This window comes from Lonchura striata, chromosome 30 (genome assembly GCF_050655825.1).
Source record: "Lonchura striata isolate lonStrDom1 chromosome 30, ASM5065582v1, whole genome shotgun sequence".
Classification (NCBI taxonomy): Eukaryota; Metazoa; Chordata; class Aves; order Passeriformes; family Estrildidae; genus Lonchura; species Lonchura striata.
The window spans coordinates 8,590,258-8,608,290 of record NC_140732.1 but is presented as its reverse complement, the minus strand read 5'-3'; the positions used below and the strand labels follow the sequence as shown (position 1 = coordinate 8,608,290).

At 57.0% G+C, this 18,033-nt stretch overlaps 1 protein-coding gene across 1 annotated transcript in view; it reads right to left on the bottom strand.

Annotated features, from left to right (window-relative positions):
- KHSRP (KH-type splicing regulatory protein) overlaps positions 1 to 18,033 on the bottom strand; it is a 33,560-nt gene that overhangs the window by 11,463 nt on the left and 4,064 nt on the right. The window contains exons 4-13 of the mRNA XM_085563132.1: positions 16,970 to 17,009; positions 15,442 to 15,491; positions 14,400 to 14,471; positions 14,238 to 14,295; positions 10,152 to 10,323; positions 7,928 to 8,026; positions 5,878 to 5,976; positions 3,870 to 3,972; positions 2,443 to 2,543; positions 252 to 393 (exon numbers count right to left, since the gene is read on the bottom strand). Of these exons, the coding sequence (XP_085419258.1) occupies positions 252 to 393; positions 2,443 to 2,543; positions 3,870 to 3,972; positions 5,878 to 5,976; positions 7,928 to 8,026; positions 10,152 to 10,323; positions 14,238 to 14,295; positions 14,400 to 14,471; positions 15,442 to 15,491; positions 16,970 to 17,009 (936 nt within the window). The remainder of the gene's footprint in view (positions 1 to 251; positions 394 to 2,442; positions 2,544 to 3,869; positions 3,973 to 5,877; positions 5,977 to 7,927; positions 8,027 to 10,151; positions 10,324 to 14,237; positions 14,296 to 14,399; positions 14,472 to 15,441; positions 15,492 to 16,969; positions 17,010 to 18,033) is intronic.

Below are 18,033 nucleotides of genomic sequence, written 5' to 3'. Positions count from 1 at the left end.
AACCCACCCGGAATCACGGAGCGCCCCAAAACCCCAAAACCCCCCCGGGTCAGAGGGGCACCCAAAAACGCCCCCGAACCCTCCCGGGAATTGGGGATTTTGGGGCCATTTCGGGGGATTTCGGGGCTGTTTTGGGGATTTTGGGGCTTTTTTGGGGGATTTTGGGGCCATTTTGGGGGATTTTGGGGCGGGGGATGAGCCGGGGGTCTCGGGTCGGAATTGGGGGTCCCGGGGGGTCCCGGGGGTCTCACCTCTGCCGATGACCAGCCCGCACTTGTGGGTGGGGATGGAGAAGGTCATCTCCCCGCCGGGGGGGCCCCAGGAGCCCTGGGCCCGGCCCCGGCCGCGCCCCCCCGGGGGCAGCCCCGGCCCCGGGGGTCCCGGGGGGCCGCTCTGTGGGGAGGGGGCGTCAGGGAGGGCCGGGACCCCCGGGCGGGGGCCGCAGCCCAAAAACAGCCGGGGAGCAGCTCTAAAGCGTCCCCAGAACGGGATTAAAGCCCCCAAAACGCAGCTCTAAATATCTCTAAAATATCCCTGAAACAGCCCTGAAATGTCCCTAAAACAGCCCTAAAATATGCCAAAATCACCCCAAAAAACATCCCCAAAATAGCCCTGAAATAGCCCTGAAACATCCCTGAAATATCCCTAAAACAGCCCTGAAATAACCCGAAATCACCCCAAAAAACATCCCCAAAATAGCCCTGAAATAGCCCTGAAACAGCCCTGAAATGTCCCTAAAACAGCCCTGAAATGTCCCTAAAACAGCCCTGAAATAACCCAAAATCACCCCAAAAAACATCCCCAAAATAGCCCTGAAATAGCCCTAAAACAGCCCTGAAATAACCCAAAATCACCCCAAAAAACATCCCCAAAATAGCCCTGAAATAGCCCTAAAACAGCCCTGAAATGTCCCTAAAACAGCCCTGAAATATCCCAAAATCACCCCAAAAAACATCCCCAAAATAGCCCTGAAATAGCCCTGAAACAGCCCTGAAATATCCCAAAATCACCCCAAAAAACATCCCCAAAATAGCCCTGAAATGTCCCTAAACAGCCCTGAAATAACCCGAAATCACCCCAAAAAACATCCCCAAAATAGCCCTGAAATGTCCCTGAAACATCCCTGAAATGTCCCTAAAACAGCCCTGAAATAACCCGAAATCACCCCAAAAAACCAGCCCTAAAACAGCCCTAAAACATCGCTAAAATAGCCCTGAAACATCCCTGAAATATCCCTAAAACAGCCCTGAAATAACCTAAAATCACCCCAAAAAACATCCCCAAAACAGCCCTGAAACATCCCCAAAATAGCCCTGAAATATCCCAAAATCACCCCAAAAACCAGCCCCAAAATATCCCAAAATCGCCCCAAAAACCAGCCCCAAAATATCCCAAAATCACCCCAAAAACCAGCCCCAAAATCACCCCAAAAACCAGCCCCAAAATATCCCAAAATCAGCCCAAAAACCAGCCCCAAAATATCCCAAAATCACCCCAAAAACCAGCCCCAAAATCACCCCAAAAACCAGCCCCAAAATATCCCAAAATCACCCCAAAAACCAGCCCCAAAATATCCCAAAATCAGCCCAAAAATCAGCCCCAAAATATCCCAAAATCACCCCAAAAACCAGCCCCAAAATATCCCAAAATCAGCCCCAAAATATCCCAAAATCACCCCAAAAACCAGCCCCAAAATATCCCAAAATCACCCCATAATCAGCCCCAAAATATCCCAAAATCACCCCAAAAACCAGCCCCAAAATATCCCAAAACCAGCCCCAAAATATCCCAAAATCACCCCAAAAACCAGCCCCAAAATATCCCAAAATCACCCCAAAAACCAGCCCCAAAATATCCCAAAATCACCCCAAAAACAGCCCCAAAATATCCCAAAATCACCCCAAAAAACAGCCCCAAAATATCCCAAAATCACCCCAAAAACCAGCCCCAAAATCACCCCAAAATCAGCCCCAAAATATCCCAAAATCAGCCCAAACCGCAGCCCCCTCCCCAAATGGGAAGCCCCCTCCCCAATTACCCTGAGGCTCTGCAGCAGCTCGTTGATGATGCCCAGGGCCCGAAGCCCCCTCCCCAAATGGGAAGCCCCCTCCCCAATTACCCTGAGGCTCTGCAGCAGCTCGTTGATGATGCCCAGGGGTGCAGCCCCCTCCCCAAATGGGAAGCCCCCTCCCCAATTACCCGCAGGCTCTGCAGCAGCTCGTTGATGATGCTCAGGGGGTGCAGCCCCCTCCCCAAATGGGAAGCCCCCTCCCCAATTACCCTGAGGCTCTGCAGCAGCTCGTTGATGATGCCCAGGGGGTGCAGCCCCCTCCCCAAATGGGAAGCCCCCTCCCCAATTACCCGCAGGCTCTGCAGCAGCTCGTTGATGATGCCCAGGGGGTGCAGCCCCCTCCCCAAATGGGAAGCCCCCTCCCCAATTACCCGCAGGCTCTGCAGCAGCTCGTTGATGATGCGCGCCGCGTGCTCGCAGCGCTCCGGGGGTCCCATGATGTGCGCGATCTTCTCCGGCCCCGTCCCGTCGTCTGCGCAATTTGGGGAGGGGGATTCGGGCCCGGGGACCCCCTGAGCCCGCAGACCCCTCCCCAAATTCCCCCAAAGCCCCGCGGGCTCGGCACGGGGGTTCACTGGCCCCCGCTGAGCCCGCAGACCCCTCCCCAAATCTCCGCTCTCAGGCTCTGCGGCAGCTCTGCAGAGATGTCCTGACCCCAAAGCCCCCTCCCCAAATTCCCCAAATTCCCACTGGCTCTGCAGGAAACCCCCCAGCGTTTCCCCCTCCCCAAATTCCCCAAATCCCCTCCCCAAACCCGAATCCCCCTCCCCAAATTCCCCAAAACCCTCCAGCGTTTCCCCCTCCCCAAATTCCCCAAATCCCCTCCCCAAACCTGAATCCCCCTCCCCAAATTCCCCAAAACCCTCCAGCATTTCCCCCTCCCCAAACTCCACGAATCCCCCTCCCCAAACCCCCCAGACCCCCCGAATCCCCCTCCCCAGACCCCCTGAATCCCCCTCCCCAAACCCCCCAAACCCCCTCCCCAAACTCCCCAGACCCCCCAAACCCCCTCCCCAAACCCCCCTAATCCCCCTCCCCAAACTCCTCAGACCCCCCGAACCCCCTCCCCAAATTCCCCAGTCCCAAATCCCCCTCCCCAAACCCCCTGAATCCCCCTCCCCAAATTCCCCAAACCCCCCGAATCCCCCTCCCCAGCCCTGAATCCCCCTCCCCAAATTCCCCAAACCCCCCAAACCCAAATCCCCCTCCCCAAACTTACAAGACCCCCCGAAGCCCCCTCCCCAAACTCCCCAGCCCCAAATCCCCCTCCCCAAACCCCCCGAATCCCCCTCCCCAAACCCCCCAAACCCCCCTAATCCCCCTCCCCAAACTTACAAGACCCCCCAAATCCCCCTCCCCAAATTCCCCAGTCCCAAATCCCCCTCCCCAAACCCCCCGAATCCCCCTCCCCAGCCCTGAATACCCCTCCCCAAACCCCCCAAACCCCCCAAATCCCCCTCCCCAAACTCCCCAGACCCCCCGAAGCCCCCTCCCCAAATTCCCTAGTCCCAAATCCCCCTCCCCAAACCCCCCAAACCCCCTCCCCAAATTCCCTAGTCCCAAATCCCCCTCCCCAAACCCCCAAACCCCCCGAATCCCCTCCCCAAACCCCCTGAATCCCCCTCCCCAAATTCCCCAGCCCCAAATCCCCCTCCCCAAACCCCCCGAATCCCCCTCCCCAGACCCCCCAGACCCCCCAAATCCCCTCCCCAAACCCCCAAACCCCCCGAATCCCCCTCCCCAAACCCCCAGACCCCCCGAAGCCCCCTCCCCACCCCGCGGCGGGCGGGGGTCCCACCTTGCTTGAACTGGATGCGCACCCCGGCGTCGTTCTGGATCTTCTTGATCATCTCCCCGCTGCGGCCGATCACCACCCCGACCGAGTGCCGCGGCACCGGCACCTGCGGCGGCGTTTGGCAATTTGGGGAGGGGGCTCAGCCCCGAGCCGGCCCGGGGGGGAGGGACCGGAGCTTCGGGGGGAAACGGGGTGTTGGGGGGAAAATGCCAATTTTCACGGAAAAAATTGCCTTTTTCGGGCTTGAAAATTGGATTTTTTGGCCTTAAAAACTGGATTTTTTCGCCTTAAAAATTGGATTTTTTTGCCTTAAAAATTGGATTTTTTTTGCCTTAAAAGTTGGATTTTTTTGCCTTAAAAATTGGATTTTTTGGCCTTAAAAATTGGATTTTTTTGCCTTAAAAATTGGATTTTTTGGCCTTAAAAATTGGGTTTTTTTGCTTTAAAAGTTGGATTTTTTTGCCTTAAAAGTTGGATTTTTTTGCCTTAAAAATTGGATTTTTTTGCTTTAAAAATTGGATTTTTTTACCTTAAAAATTGGATTTTTTTGCCTTAAAAATTGGATTTTTTTGCCTTAAAAGTTGGATTTTTTTCCTTTAAAAGTTGGATTTTTTTCCTTTAAAAATTGGATTTTTTTCCTTTAAAAATTGGATTTTTTTGCCTTAAAAATTGGATTTTTTTGCTTTAAAAATTGGATTTTTTTGCCTTAAAAATTGGATTTTTTGGCCTTAAAAATTGGATTTTTTTGCCTTAAAAGTTGGATTTTTTTGCCTTAAAAATTGGATTTTTTGGCCTTAAAAATTGGATTTTTTTGCCTTAAAAATTGGATTTTTTTGCCTTAAAAATTGGGTTTTTTGGCCTTAAAAATTGGGTTTTTTTGCCTTAAAAATTGGATTTTTTGGCCTTAAAAATTGGATTTTTTGGCCTTAAAAATTGGGTTTTTTGGCCTTAAAAATTGGATTTTTTTAACATGGAAAAGTGGGGTTTTCATGCTGGAAAATGGGATTTTTTCAGACTTAGAAATTGGGGGTTTTTAGCCTTAAAAAATTGGATTTTTAGCCTTAAAAATTGGATTTTTAGCCTTAAGAATTGGATTTGACATGGAAAAGTGGGGTTTTCGTGGTGGAAAATGAGATTTTTTCAGGCTTTGAAATTGGGGGTTTTAGCCTTAGAAATTGGGATTTTTAGCCTTAAAAATTGGATTTTTTTGATGTGGAAAAGTGGGTTTTTCGTGGTGGAAAATGAGATTTTTTCAGGCTTTGAAATTGGTTTTCTTAAGTCTTAAAAATTGGATTTTTTTGACATGGAAAAGTGGGTTTTCGTGGTGGAAAATGGGATTTTTTCAGCCTTAGAAATTGGGGGTTTTAGCCTTAAAAAATTGGATTTTTAGCCTTAAAAATTGGATTTTTTTGACATGGAAAAGTGGGGTTTTCGTGGTGGAAAATGGGATTTTTTCAGCCTTAGAAATTGGGGTTTTTAGTGTCTCTGGGATGATTTCGGGGTGATTCCGGGGTGTCTCTGGGATGATTCCGGGGTGTCTCTGGGATGATTCCCAGGATGATTTCGGGGTGTCTCTGGGATGATTTTGGGGTGTCTCTGGGATGATTCCCAGGATGATTTCGGGGTGTCTCTGGGATGATTTTGGGGTGTCTCTGGGATGATTCCCAGGATGATTTCGGGGTGTCTCTGGGATGATTTTGGGGTGTCTCTGGGATGATTCCCAGGATGATTTCGGGGTGTCTCTGGGATGGTTTTGGGGTGATTTCGGGGTGTCTCTGGGATGGTTTCGGGGTGGTTTTGGGGTGCTCCGGGGTGTCTCCGGGATGATTTTGGGGTGTCTCTGGGATGATTCCCAGGGTGATTTTGGGGTGTCTCTGGGATGATACCCAGGATGATTCCGGGGTGTCTCTGGGATGATTCTGGGGTGTCTCTGGGATGATACCCAGGATGATTTCGGGGTGTCTCTGGGATGGTTTTGGGGTGGTTTTGGGGTGCTCCGGGCCGCACTCACGTCGATGCCCCCGCCCAGGCGCGCTCCGTAGTCGGCGCGGTCGCTGAAGCCGCCCTGGTCGCGCTCCCGCAGGATGTCCAGCACCATCTCACACGCTTGCTGAGGGGGCACGGGTCAGGGGGGCACGGGGGCACGGGGTCAGGGGGGCATGGGGGGCAATGGGGGCATGGGGGCAATGGGGGGTACAGGGGGCACGGGTCAGGGGGCACGGGGGGCAATGGGGGGTACAGGGGGCAAGGGGGGGCACGGGTCAGGGGGCACGGGGGGCATGGGGTCAGGGGGGCACGGGGGGTAATGGGGGGTACAGGGGGCACAGGTCAGGGGGCACGGGGGGCACGGGGGGCAATGGGGGGCACAGGGGGCAAGGGGGGGCACGGGTCAGGGGGCACGGGGGGCAATGGGGGGCAATGGGGGGCACGGGGGGTAATGGGGGGCAATGGGGGCACGGGTCAGGGGGCACGGGGGGCACAGGGGGCACGGGGGGCAATGGGGGGCACAGGGGGCAAGGGGGGGCACGGGTCAGGGGGCATGGGGGCCACGGGTCAGGGGGCATGGGGGCACAGGGGGCAATGGGGGGCATGGGGTCAGGGGGGCACGGGGGGCAATGGGGGGCACAGGGGGCACGGGTCAGGGGGCACGGGGGGTCATGGGGGGCAATGGGGGCACGGGGGGCAATGGGGGCAATGGGGTCAGGGGGGGCATGGGGGGCACGGGGGGCAATGGGGGGTACAGGGGGCACGGGGTCAGGGGGCACGGGGGGCAATGGGGGACAATGGGGGACAATGGGGGCAATGGGGGGTACAGGGGGCATGGGGGGCAATGGGGTCATGGGGGGCAATTGGGGCACGGGGGGCAATGGAGGGCATGGGGGTCACGGGGGGGTCACGGGGGGGTACAGGGGTCACAGGGGTCACAGAGGGCACTGGGGTCACGGGGGGCTCTGGGGGCACTCCAGGCTTTGGGGTCACTCCGGGCTTTGAGGTCCACTACCCCCCCAGTTTTGGGGTGTTTTTGGGGTCACTCTGGGGGTCACTCACCCCCAGTTTTGGGGTGGTTTTGAGGTTTGGGGTCACTCTGGGGTTTGGGGTCACTCTGGGGTCACTCTGGGGTTACTCTGGGGTCTGGGGTCACTCCAGGACTTGGGGTCACTCTGGGGTTTTGGGGTCACTCTGGGGTCACTCTGGGTTTTGGGGTCACTCCGGGGTCACTCTGGGGTTTTGGGGTCACTCTGGGGTCACTCTGGGTTTTGGGGTCACTCGGGGTTTGGGGTCACTCTTGGTTTGGGGTCACTCCGGGTTTGGGGGTCACTCTGGGTTTTGGGGTCACTCTGGGGTCACTCCGGGGTCACTCTGAGGTTTGGGGTCACTCCGGGATTGGGGGTCACTCCGGGTTTGGGGTCACTCCGGGTTTGGGGTCACTCCGGGTTTGGGGTCACTCCGGGTTTGGGGTCACTCCGGGTTTTGGGGTCACTCTGGGTTTTGGGGTCACTCTGGGGTCACTCCGGGGTCACTCTGGGGTTTGGGGTCACTCCGGGATTGGGGGTCACTCTGGGATTTGGGGTCACTCTGGGATTTGGGGTCACTCTGGGGTCACTCTGGGGTCACTCCGGGGTCACTCTGGGATCACTCCGGGTTTTGGGGTCACTCTGGGATTTGGGGTCACTCTGGGGTCACTCTGGGGTCACTCCGGGGTCACTCTGGGATCACTCCGGGTTTTGGGGTCACTCTGGGATTTGGGGTCACTCTGGGGTCACTCTGGGGTCACTCCAGGGTTTGGGGTCACTCTGGGGTCACTCCGGGTTTTGGGGTCACTCTGGGATTTGGGGTCACTCTGGGGTCACTCTGGGATCACTCCGGGTTTTGGGGTCACTCCGGGTTTGGGGTCACTCCGGTTTTGGGGTCACTCTGGGATTTGGGGTCACTCTGGGGTCACTCTGGGGTCACTCTGGGGTCACTCCGGGGTCACTCCGGGTTTGGGGTCACTCCAGGGTTTGGGGTCACTCCGGTTTTGGGGTCACTCCGGTTTTGGGGCGTTTTCGGGGCGCTCTCACCTGCACCTTGTAGGGCTCCCCGATGATCCGCAGGGGTTTGTCCACGTTGGTGTTTTGGGAACCGTCTTGGATCAGGATCATCTTCACCCCCGCCCGCTCCTGGGGGCACCGGCACCCTCAGGGGGGCGCACCCCAAAAACGGCCAGGGGGACCCAGGAACGGCCGGGGGACCCCAAAAACCAGACAGGGAACCCCAAAAAGGGCCAGGGGGACCCAGGAACGGCCGGGGGACCCAGAAACCAGACAGGGAACCCCAAAAACCAGACAGAGAACCCCAAAAACCAGACAGGGAACCCCAAAAACCAGACAGAGAACCCCAAAAACGGCCGAGAAACACAAAAACCAGACAGAGAACCCCAAAAACCAGACAGAGAACCCCAAAAAGGGCCAGGGGGACCCAGAAACCAGACAGAGAACCCCAAAAACGGCCGAGAAACACAAAAACCAGACAGAGAACCCCAAAAACGGCCGAGAAACACAAAAACCAGACAGGGAACCCCAAAAACCAGACAGAGAACCCCAAAAAGGGCCAGGGGGACCCAGGAACGGCCAGGGGGCCCCAAAAACGGCCAGGGGACCCAGGAACGGCCAGGGGACCCAGAAACCAGACAGAGAACCCCAAAAACCAGACAGAGAACCCCAAAAACGGCCAGGGAAACACAGAAACTGCCAGGGGACCCCAAAAACCAGACAGAGAACCCCAAAAACGGCCAGGGAAACACAAAAACCAGACAGAGAACCCCAAAAACAGCCGAGAAACACAAAAACGGCCAGGGGACCCCAAAAACCAGACAGAGAACCCCAAAAACGGCCGGGGAAACACAAAAACCAGACAGAGAACCCCAAAAACGGCCAGGGGACCCCAAAAACCAGACAGAGAACCCCAAAAACGGCTGGGGAAACCCAAAAACCAGACAGAGAACCCCAAAAAAGGCTGGGGAAACCCAAAAACCAGACAGAGAACCCCAAAAACAGCCGGGGAAACCCAAAAAAGGCCAGGGGACCCCAGAAAGGGCAGGGCCCCACCCCAAAAACGGCCAGGGAACTCCAAAAACATCCAAGGGACCCCAAAAACAGCCAGGGACCCCAAAAGTGGCCAGGGGATCTCCCCAGGGGCACTTTTGGGGTTCCTTGATGCCCCAATCCCACAGGGAAACCCAAACTCTTCTCAGTGACCCCAAAACCTCCCCAGACCCCCCCAAAACCCCCCCAAAACCCCCCTGTGTTCCCCAATCCCCCTTAAACCTTCCCCAGTCCTCCCCAAATCCCCCCAGTGACCCCCAAATCCCCCCAATCCTCCCCAAATCCCCCCAGTGACCCCCAAATCCCACCTAAACCTCCCCAAATCCCCCCCAGTGACCCCCAAATCCCACCTAAACCTCCCCAAATCCCCCCCAGTGACCCCCAAATCCCACCTAAACCTCCCCAAATCCCCCCAATCCTCCCCAAATCCCCCCCAGTCCTCCCCAAATCCCCCCCAGTGACCCCCAAATCCCACCTAAACCTCCCCAAATCCCCCCAATCCTCCCCCAAACCCCTCCCCAATCCCCCATTCACCCCAATCCTTGCCAAAGCCCCCCACAAACCCCCTCGAATCCCCCCAATTGCCCCCCAATCCTCCCCAAATCCCCCCAAACGCCCCCAAATCCCTCCCAAGCCCCTGCCAAATCCCCTCAATCCTCCCCAAATCCCCCCAAATCCTCCCCAAATCCCCCCAAATCCCCCCAAATCCCCCCCAAGCCCCTGCCAAATCCCCTCAATCCTCCCCAAATCCCCCCAAATCCTCCCCAAATCCCCTCAAACCCCCCTAAATCCCCCCCAAGCCCCTGCCAAATCCCCTCAATCCTCCCCAAGTCCCCCCAAATCCCCCCCAAATCCTCCCAAACCCCCCCGAAATCCCCCCAAATCCCTCCCAAGCCCCTGCCAAATCCCCTCAATCCTCCCCAAATCCCCCCCAAATCCCCTCAAACCCCCCCAAATCCCCCCAAATTCTCCCCAAATCCCCCCCAAATCCCTCCCAAGCCCCTGCCAAATCCCCTCAATCCCCCCCAAATCCCCTCAAACCCCCCCAAATCCCCTCAATCCTCCCCAAATCCCCCCAAATCCCCCCCAAGCCCCTGCCAAATCCCCTCAATCCTCCCAAATCCCCCCAAATCCCCCCCAAACTCCCCCAATCCCCCCCCAAACCCCCTGCCCACCGCCCCGGGCGGGTTTCGGGGGGCACCTGGAGCTGCTTGATGGTCTCCCCGCCCTTGCCGATGACCAGGCCGGCCTTGCCCGCGGGGATCATCAGCTCCTGCACGCCGCCGTTCTGCCCGTTGGCCGCGTCGGGGAACGGCCCCGGGGGCCCGGCCCGGCCCCGCGCCACGATCTCGTCCAGCAGCGCCTTGGCCTTCCTGCGGGGGGATTTGGGGGGTTTCAATGGGATTTGGGGGGGATTTGGGGGGTTTTGGGGGGATTTGGGGGGGATTTGGGGGGTTTTGGGGGTATTTGGGGGGTTTTGGGGGGGATTTGGGGGAGATTCAGGGGGCCCAGCCCGGCCCCGCGCCACGATCTCGTCCAGCAGCGCCTTGGCCTTCCTGCGGGGGGATTTGGGGGGTTTCAATGGGATTTGGGGGGATTTGGGGGGTTTCGAGGGGATTTGGGGGGGATTTGGGGGGTTTCAATGGGATTTGGGGGGGATTTGGGGGGTTTCGAGGGGATTTGGGGGGGTTTCGAGGGGATTTGGGGGGGATTTGGGGGGATTTGGGGGGTTTCAATGGGATTTGGGGGGTTTCAATGGGATTTGGGGGGGATTTGGGGGATTTTGGGGGGATTTGGGGGGTTTCAATGGGATTTGGGGGGGGAACGGCCCCGGCCCCGCGCCACGATCTCGTCCAGCAGCGCCTTGGCCTTCCTGCGGGGGGATTTGGGGGGTTTCAATGGGATTTGGGGGGTTTCAATGGGATTTGGGGGGATTTGGGGGGGTTTCGAGGGGATTTGGGGGGGATTGGGGGGGATTTGGGGGGTTTCAATGGGATTTGGGGGGGATTTGGGGGGATTTGGGGGGGATTTGGGGGGTTTTGGGGGGATTTGGGGGGGATTTGGGGGGTTTTGGGGGGATTTGGGGGGGAACGGCCCCGGCCCCGCGCCACGATCTCGTCCAGCAGCACCTTGGCCTTCCTGCGGGGGGATTGGGGGGTTTTGGGGGGATTTGGGGGGATTTGGGGGGTTTTGGGGGGACCCGGCCAGGCCCCGCGCCACGATCTCGTCCAGCAGCACCTTGGCCTTCCTGTGGCACAGGATTTGGGGGGTTTCAATGGGATTTGGGGGGTTTCAATGGGATTTGGGGGGATTTGGGGGGGTTTCAATGGGATTTGGGGGGATTTGGGGGGATTGGGGGGGATTTGGGGGGGAATGGCCCCGGCCCCACGCCACGATCTCGTCCAGCAGCACCTTGGCCTTCCTGTGGCACAGGATTTGGGGGGTTTCAATGGGATTTGGGGGGGATTTGGGGGGGATTTGGGGGGTTTCAATGGGATTTGGGGGGATTGGGGGGGATTTGGGGGGGAACGGCCCCGGCCCCGCGCCACTATCTCGTCCAGCAGCGCCTTGGCCTTCCTGCGGCACGGGATTTGGGGGGTTTCAATGGGATTTGGGGGGATTTGGGGGGTTTCGAGGGGATTTGGGGGGATTTGGGGGGTTTCGAGGGGATTTGGGGGGGATTTGGGGGGGATTTGGGGGGTTTCAATGGGATTTGGGGGGGATTTGGGGGGTTTCGAGGGGATTTGGGGGGGTTTCGAGGGGATTTGGGGGGGATTTGGGGGGATTTGGGGGGTTTCAATGGGATTTGGGGGGTTTCAATGGGATTTGGGGGGGATTTGGGGGATTTTGGGGGGATTTGGGGGGTTTTGGGGGGATTTGGGGGGGGAACGGCCCCAGCCCCGCGCCACGATCTCGTAGAGCAGCGCCTTGGCCTTCCTGCGGGGGGATTTGGGGGGTTTCAATGGGATTTGGGGGGGATTTGGGGGGGTTTCGAGGGGATTTGGGGGGATTTGGGGGGAATTTGGGGGGATTCGAGGGGATTTGGGGGGGATTTGGGGGGTTTCAATGGGATTTGGGGGGATTTGGGGGGATTTGGGGGGTTTTGGGGGGGCCCGGCCCAGCCCCGCGCCACGATCTCGTCCAGCAGCGCCTTGGCCTTCCTGTGGCACGGGATTTGGGGGGTTTCAATGGGATTTGGGGGGATTTGGGGGGTTTTGGGGGGTTTTGGGGGGGATTCAGGGGGATTGGGGGGGATTTGGGGGGGAATGGCCCCGGCCCCGCGCCACGATCTCGTCCAGCAGCGCCTTGGCCTTCCTGTGGCACGGGATTTGGGGGGTTTCAAGGGGATTTGGGGGGGATTGGGGGGGTTTCAATGGGATTTGGGGGGATTTGGGGGGAATTTGGGGGGTTTCAATGGGATTTGGGGGGATTTGGGGGGGATTTGGGGGGGATTTGGGGGGATTTGGGGGGATTGGGGGGGATTTGGGGGGGAACGGCCCCGGCCCCGCGCCACGATCTCGTCCAGCAGCGCCTTGGCCTTCCTGCGGGGGGATTTGGGGGGATTGAATGGGATTTGGGGGGTTTCAATGGGATTTGGGGGGGATTGGGGGGGGATTTGGGGGGTATTTGGGGGAGATTTGGGGGAGATTTGGGGGGATTTGGGGGGATTTAGGGGGATTGGGATGGATTTGGGGGGTTTCAAGGGGATTTGGGGGGATTTGGGGGGAATTTGGGGGGATTTGGGGGGAGATTTGGGGGGATTTGGGGGGATTTAGGGGGATTGGGATGGATTTGGGGGGTTTCAAGGGGATTTGGGGGGATTTGGGGAGTTTCGAGGGGATTTGGGGGAGATTCAGAGGGAACAGCCCCGGCCCCGCGCCACGATCTCGTCCAGCAGCGCCTTGGCCTTCCTGCGGCACGGGATTTGGGGGGATTTGGGGGGGATTTGGGGGGATTTGGGGGGATTTGGGGGGATTGGGGGAGATTGGGGGAGATTTGGGGGGTTCGAGGGGATTGGGGGAGATTGGGGGGGTTTGGAGGGGATTGGAGGGCCTGGGGAGGTCAGTTTTGGGGCTCCCCAGGTCAGTTTTGAAGTTCCCAGGTCAGTTTTGGGGTCCCCAGGGGTGATTTTGGAGTTCCCAGGTCAGTTTGGGGTTCCCAGGTCAGTTTTGGGGTCACTTTTGGGCTCCCCAGGGGTGATTTTGGAGTTCCCAGGGGTGATTTTGGGGTTCCCAGGTCAGTTTTGGGGTCCCCAGGTCAGTTTTGGGGTCACTTTTGGGGTTCCCAGGTCACTTTGGGGTCACTTTTGGGGTCCCCAGGGGTGATTTTGGGGTTCCCAGGTCACTTTGGGCTCCCCATGTCACTTTTGGGGTCCCCAGGTCACTTTGGGTCAATTTTGGGCTCCCCAGGGTGATTTTGGGGTCACTTTTGGGGTCCCCAGGGTGATTTTGGGGTCCCCAGGTCAGTTTGGGGTCAGTTCTGGGGTCCCCAAGTCATTTTGGGGTCACTTTTGGGGTCCCCAGGGTGATTTTGGGGTCCCCAGGTCAGTTTTGGGTCACTTTTGGGCTCCCCAGGGTGATTTTGGGGTCACTTTTGGGCTCCCCAGGGTGATTTTGGGGTCACTTTTGGGGTCCCCAGGTCACTTTGGGGTCACTTTTGGGGTCCCCAGGGTGATTTTGGGGTCCGTTTTGGGGTCCCCAGGTCACTTTGGGGTCAGTTTTGGGGTCCCCAGGTTGATTTTGGGCTCCCCAGGGTGATTTTGGGGTCCGTTTTGGGGTCCCCAGGGTGATTTTGGGGTCAGTTTTGGGCTCCCCAGGGTGATTTTGGGGTCCCCAGGTCACTTTGGGTCACTTTTGGGGTCCCCAGGGTGATTTTGGGCTCCCCAGGTGATTTTGGGCTCCCCAGGGTGATTTTGGGGTCCGTTTTGGGGTCCCCAGGTTGATTTTGGGCTCCCCAGGGTGATTTTGGGGTCCGTTTTGGGGTCCCCAGGTTGATTTTGGGCTCCCCAGGGTGATTTTGGGGTCCGTTTTGGGGTCCCCAGGTGATTTTGGGGTCAGTTTTGGGGTTCCCAGGTCACTTTGGGGTCACTTTTGGGCTCCCCAGGGTGATTTTGGGGTCACTTTTGGACTCCCCAGGTGATTTTGGGGTCCCCAGGGTGATTTTGGGGTCACTTTTGGGGTCCCCAGGTCACTTTGGGGTCACTTTTGGACTCCCCAGGGTGATTTTGGGGTCCCCAGGTCACTTTGGGTCACTTTTGGGGTCCCCAGGTGATTTTGGGGTCACTCACTGCACGGCCTCGGGGGAGCCGGTCAGGGACACGCTGCGCTCCGGGAGGCCGCCGCTGTCTGGGGGGGCGGGGGCAGATTCGGGGTTCAGGGGGGCCCCCCACGCTGGGGGGGGTCCGCGCCCCCCGTTTTGGGGGGCCGGGGGCTGTTTTGGGGGTCCCTACCTGGGGAGATCTGCACCTTGCACCCCGAGTCCTGCTGGATCTTGTTGATCTGCTCGCCCCCCCGGCCGATGACTGCGGGGGGACACGGGGTTTGGGGGGTCCCCGAAATCCCAGAGACCCCCCAAAATCCCACTGACCCCTGGGAGCACCCCCAGAACCCCACTGACCCCCCAAAACCCCCCAAAATCCCACTGACCCCTGGGAGCACCCCCAAAATCCCACCCAAAACCCCCCAGACCCCTCCCAAACCCCACAGAACCCCCAAAATCCCACTGACCCCCCAAAACCGCCCAGAGCCCCCCAAAATCCCACTGACCTCTGGGAGCACCCCCAAAATCCCACCCAAAACCCCCCAGACCCCTCCCAAACCCCACAGAACCCCCAAAATCCCACTGACCCCCCAAAACCGCCCAGAGCCCCCCAAAATCCCACTGACCTCTGGGAGCACCCCCAAAATCCCACCCAAAACCCCCCCAGACCCCTCCCAAACCCCACAGAGCCCCCCAAAATCCCACTGACCCCCCAAAATCCCACTGACCCCCCCCAAAACCCCACTGACCCCCCAAAACCCCCCAAAATCCCACTGACTCCTGGGAGCACCCTCAAAATCCCACCCAAAACCCCACAAACCCCCCCAAAATCCCACTGACCCCCCCCAAAACCCCACAAACCCCCCCAAAATCCCACTGACCCCTGGGAGCACCCCCAAAATCCCACCCAAAACCCCCAGACCCCTCCCAAAATCCCACTGACCCCCCAAAACCTCACTGACCCCCCAAAATCCCACTGATCCCCCCCCCAAAATCCCACTGACCCCCCAAAACCCCCCAGACCCCCCCCAAAACCTCTGAGGCCGCCCCAAAACCCCCCCGGGACCCCCAGAAAATCCCTCCAAAATGCCAAAATCCCCCCAAAATCCGAACAGCCCCGCCAAATGAGGTTGGGGGGGTCCCCAAAATCCCACTGACCCCCCCAAAGCCCCCCACAGCCCTGGGACCCCCCCAAAGCCCCCCCAAAGCCCCCCCAAAGCCCCCAGACTCACTGAGGCCGACCATCCCGTCAGGCACCCGGTACTCCTCGGTCACCGTCGTCCTGGGGCCCCCCAAAAAACTCATGAGCACCCCAAAATCCATGGGGCACCCCAAAAAACTCATAAACACCCGAAAAATCCCACGAGCATCCCAAAAAATCTCATGAGCACCCCAAAATCCCAGGGGTACCCCAAAAAAACTCATGAGCACCCCAAAATCCCAGGGGCACCCCAAAAAAACTCATGAGCACCCCAAAATCCCAGGGGCACCCCAAAAAAACTCATAAATACCCCAAAATCCATGGGGCGCCCCAGAAAAACTCATGAGCACCCCAAAATCCATGGGGTACCCCAAAAAACTCATAAACACCCGAAAAATCCCACGAGCATCCCAAAAAATCTCATGAGCACCCCAAAATCCATGGGGTGCCCCAAAAAACTCATGAGCACCCCAAAAAATCCCAGGGGTACCCCAAAAAAACTCATGAGCACCCCAAAATCCCATAAGCACCCCAAAAAAACCTCATAAACACCCAAAAAATCCCACGAGCACCCCGAAAAAACTCATAAACACCCCAAAATCCCAGGGGTGCCCCAAAAAAACTCATGAGCACCCCAAAATCCCAGGGGTACCCCAAAAAAACTCATGAGCACCCCAAAATCCCATAAACACCCCCAAAAAACCTATATAAGCATTTCAAATATCCCATAAACACCCCAAAAAACCCATAAAAAACCCAAAATCCCATAAACACCCCAAAAAAAACCCATAAACACCCCCAAAAAACCCCATAAACACCCCCAAAAAACCCCATAAACACCCAAAAAACCCCATAAACATCCCAAAATCCCATAAACACCCCACAATCCTATAAACACCCCAAAAAAAACCCCATAAACACCCCAAAAAATCCCATAAACACCCCAAAACACCATAAGACTCCCCAAAACTCCATAAACCCCCCATAAAACCACAAAAAGAACCCCAAAACCCCACAAACCCCCTAAGAATCCCTAAAACAGCCCAAAAATGAAACCCACGAAACATAAAAACCCCAAAAACCCTAAAAAATGTCAAAGCCTCCCCAAAACCCAAGAGAAAATCACAAAAAATCCTCAAATCCCAAAAGAAAAAAAATGTAAAAAAAACCCCAAATCCCAAAAGTAAAAAAACACAAAAATTCCCCAAATCCCCTCAAAACCCAAAAAAAAAATCACAAAAAATCCCCAAATCCCCCCAAAATTCAAAAGAAAAAAAATCACAGAAAATCCCCAAATCCCCTCAAAACCGAAAAGAAAAAAAAAATCACAAAAAATCCCCAAATCCCCTCAAAACCCAAAAGAAAAAAAATCACAAAAAATCCCCAAATCCCCCCAAAACCCAAAAGAAAAAAAATCACAAAAAATCCCCAAATCCCCCCAAAATTCAAAAGAAAAAAAATCACAAAAAATTCCCAAATCCCCCCAAAACCCAAAAGAAAAAAAATCACAAAAAATCCCCAAACTCTCCAAAAAACCCCAAAACGCCCCAAAATCGTACCTGGCTGGGGGGTGCATGGGCCCCATCGGAGCCGGCAGCGCTGGGGGGAACCGGAGTCTGTGGGGGACCCCCAAAACTGGGGAGCCCCAAAATCCCCCCAAATCCCCCCAAAACCCACAGTGCCACCCCAAACCTGTCTGTGGGGGACCCCCAAAACTGGGGAGCCCCAAAATCCCCCCAAATCCCCCCAAAACCCACAGTGCCACCCCAAACCCGTCTGTGGGGGACCCCCAAAACTGGGGAGCCCCAAAATCCTCCCAAATCCCCCCAAAACTCTTCAACATCCCCCAAACCCACCCCAAAACCTCCCCAGGACCCCAAAAACACCTTTGGGGCCCCCCCAAACCCCTTTAGCCCCCCCTCAAATGCTTTAAAGACCCCCCAGACCCCTTTAGGGACCCCCCCAAACCCCTTTGGGGACCCCCCCCAAACCCCTTTAGTGCCCCCCAAAACCCCTTTAAGGACCCCCCAAACCTCTTTAGGGACCCCCCAAACGCCTTTAGTGCCCCCCAAACCCCTTTAAAGACCCCCCAAACCCCTTTAGGACCCCCCCAAACCCCTTTAGGCCCCCCCCAAACACCTTTAGAGCCCCCAAACCCCTTTAGTGCCCCCCAAACACTTTAAGGACCCCCCCAAACCCCTTCAGGGATTCCCCAAAACCCTTTTAAGGACCCCCCAAACCCCTTTAGCGCCCCCCCAAACCCCTTTAGTGCCCCCCAAACCCCTTTAGGGACCCCCAAACCCCTTTAGTGCCCCCAAAACCCCTTTAAGGACCCCCCAAACCTCTTTAGGACCCCCCAAACCCTTTAAAGACCCCCCAAACCCCTTTAGGGACCCCCCAAACCCCTTTAGCCCCCCCCCAAAACCCCTTTAGGACCCCCCCAAACCCTTTAGGACCCCCCAAACCCCTTTAGGACCCCCCCAAACCCCTTTAGGACCCCCCCAAACCCTTTAAAGACCCCCCAAACCCCTTTAGGACCCCCCCAAACCCTTTAAAGACCCCCCAAACCCCTTTAGGACCCCCCCAAACCCCTTTAGGGACCCCCAAACCCCTTTAGGGACCC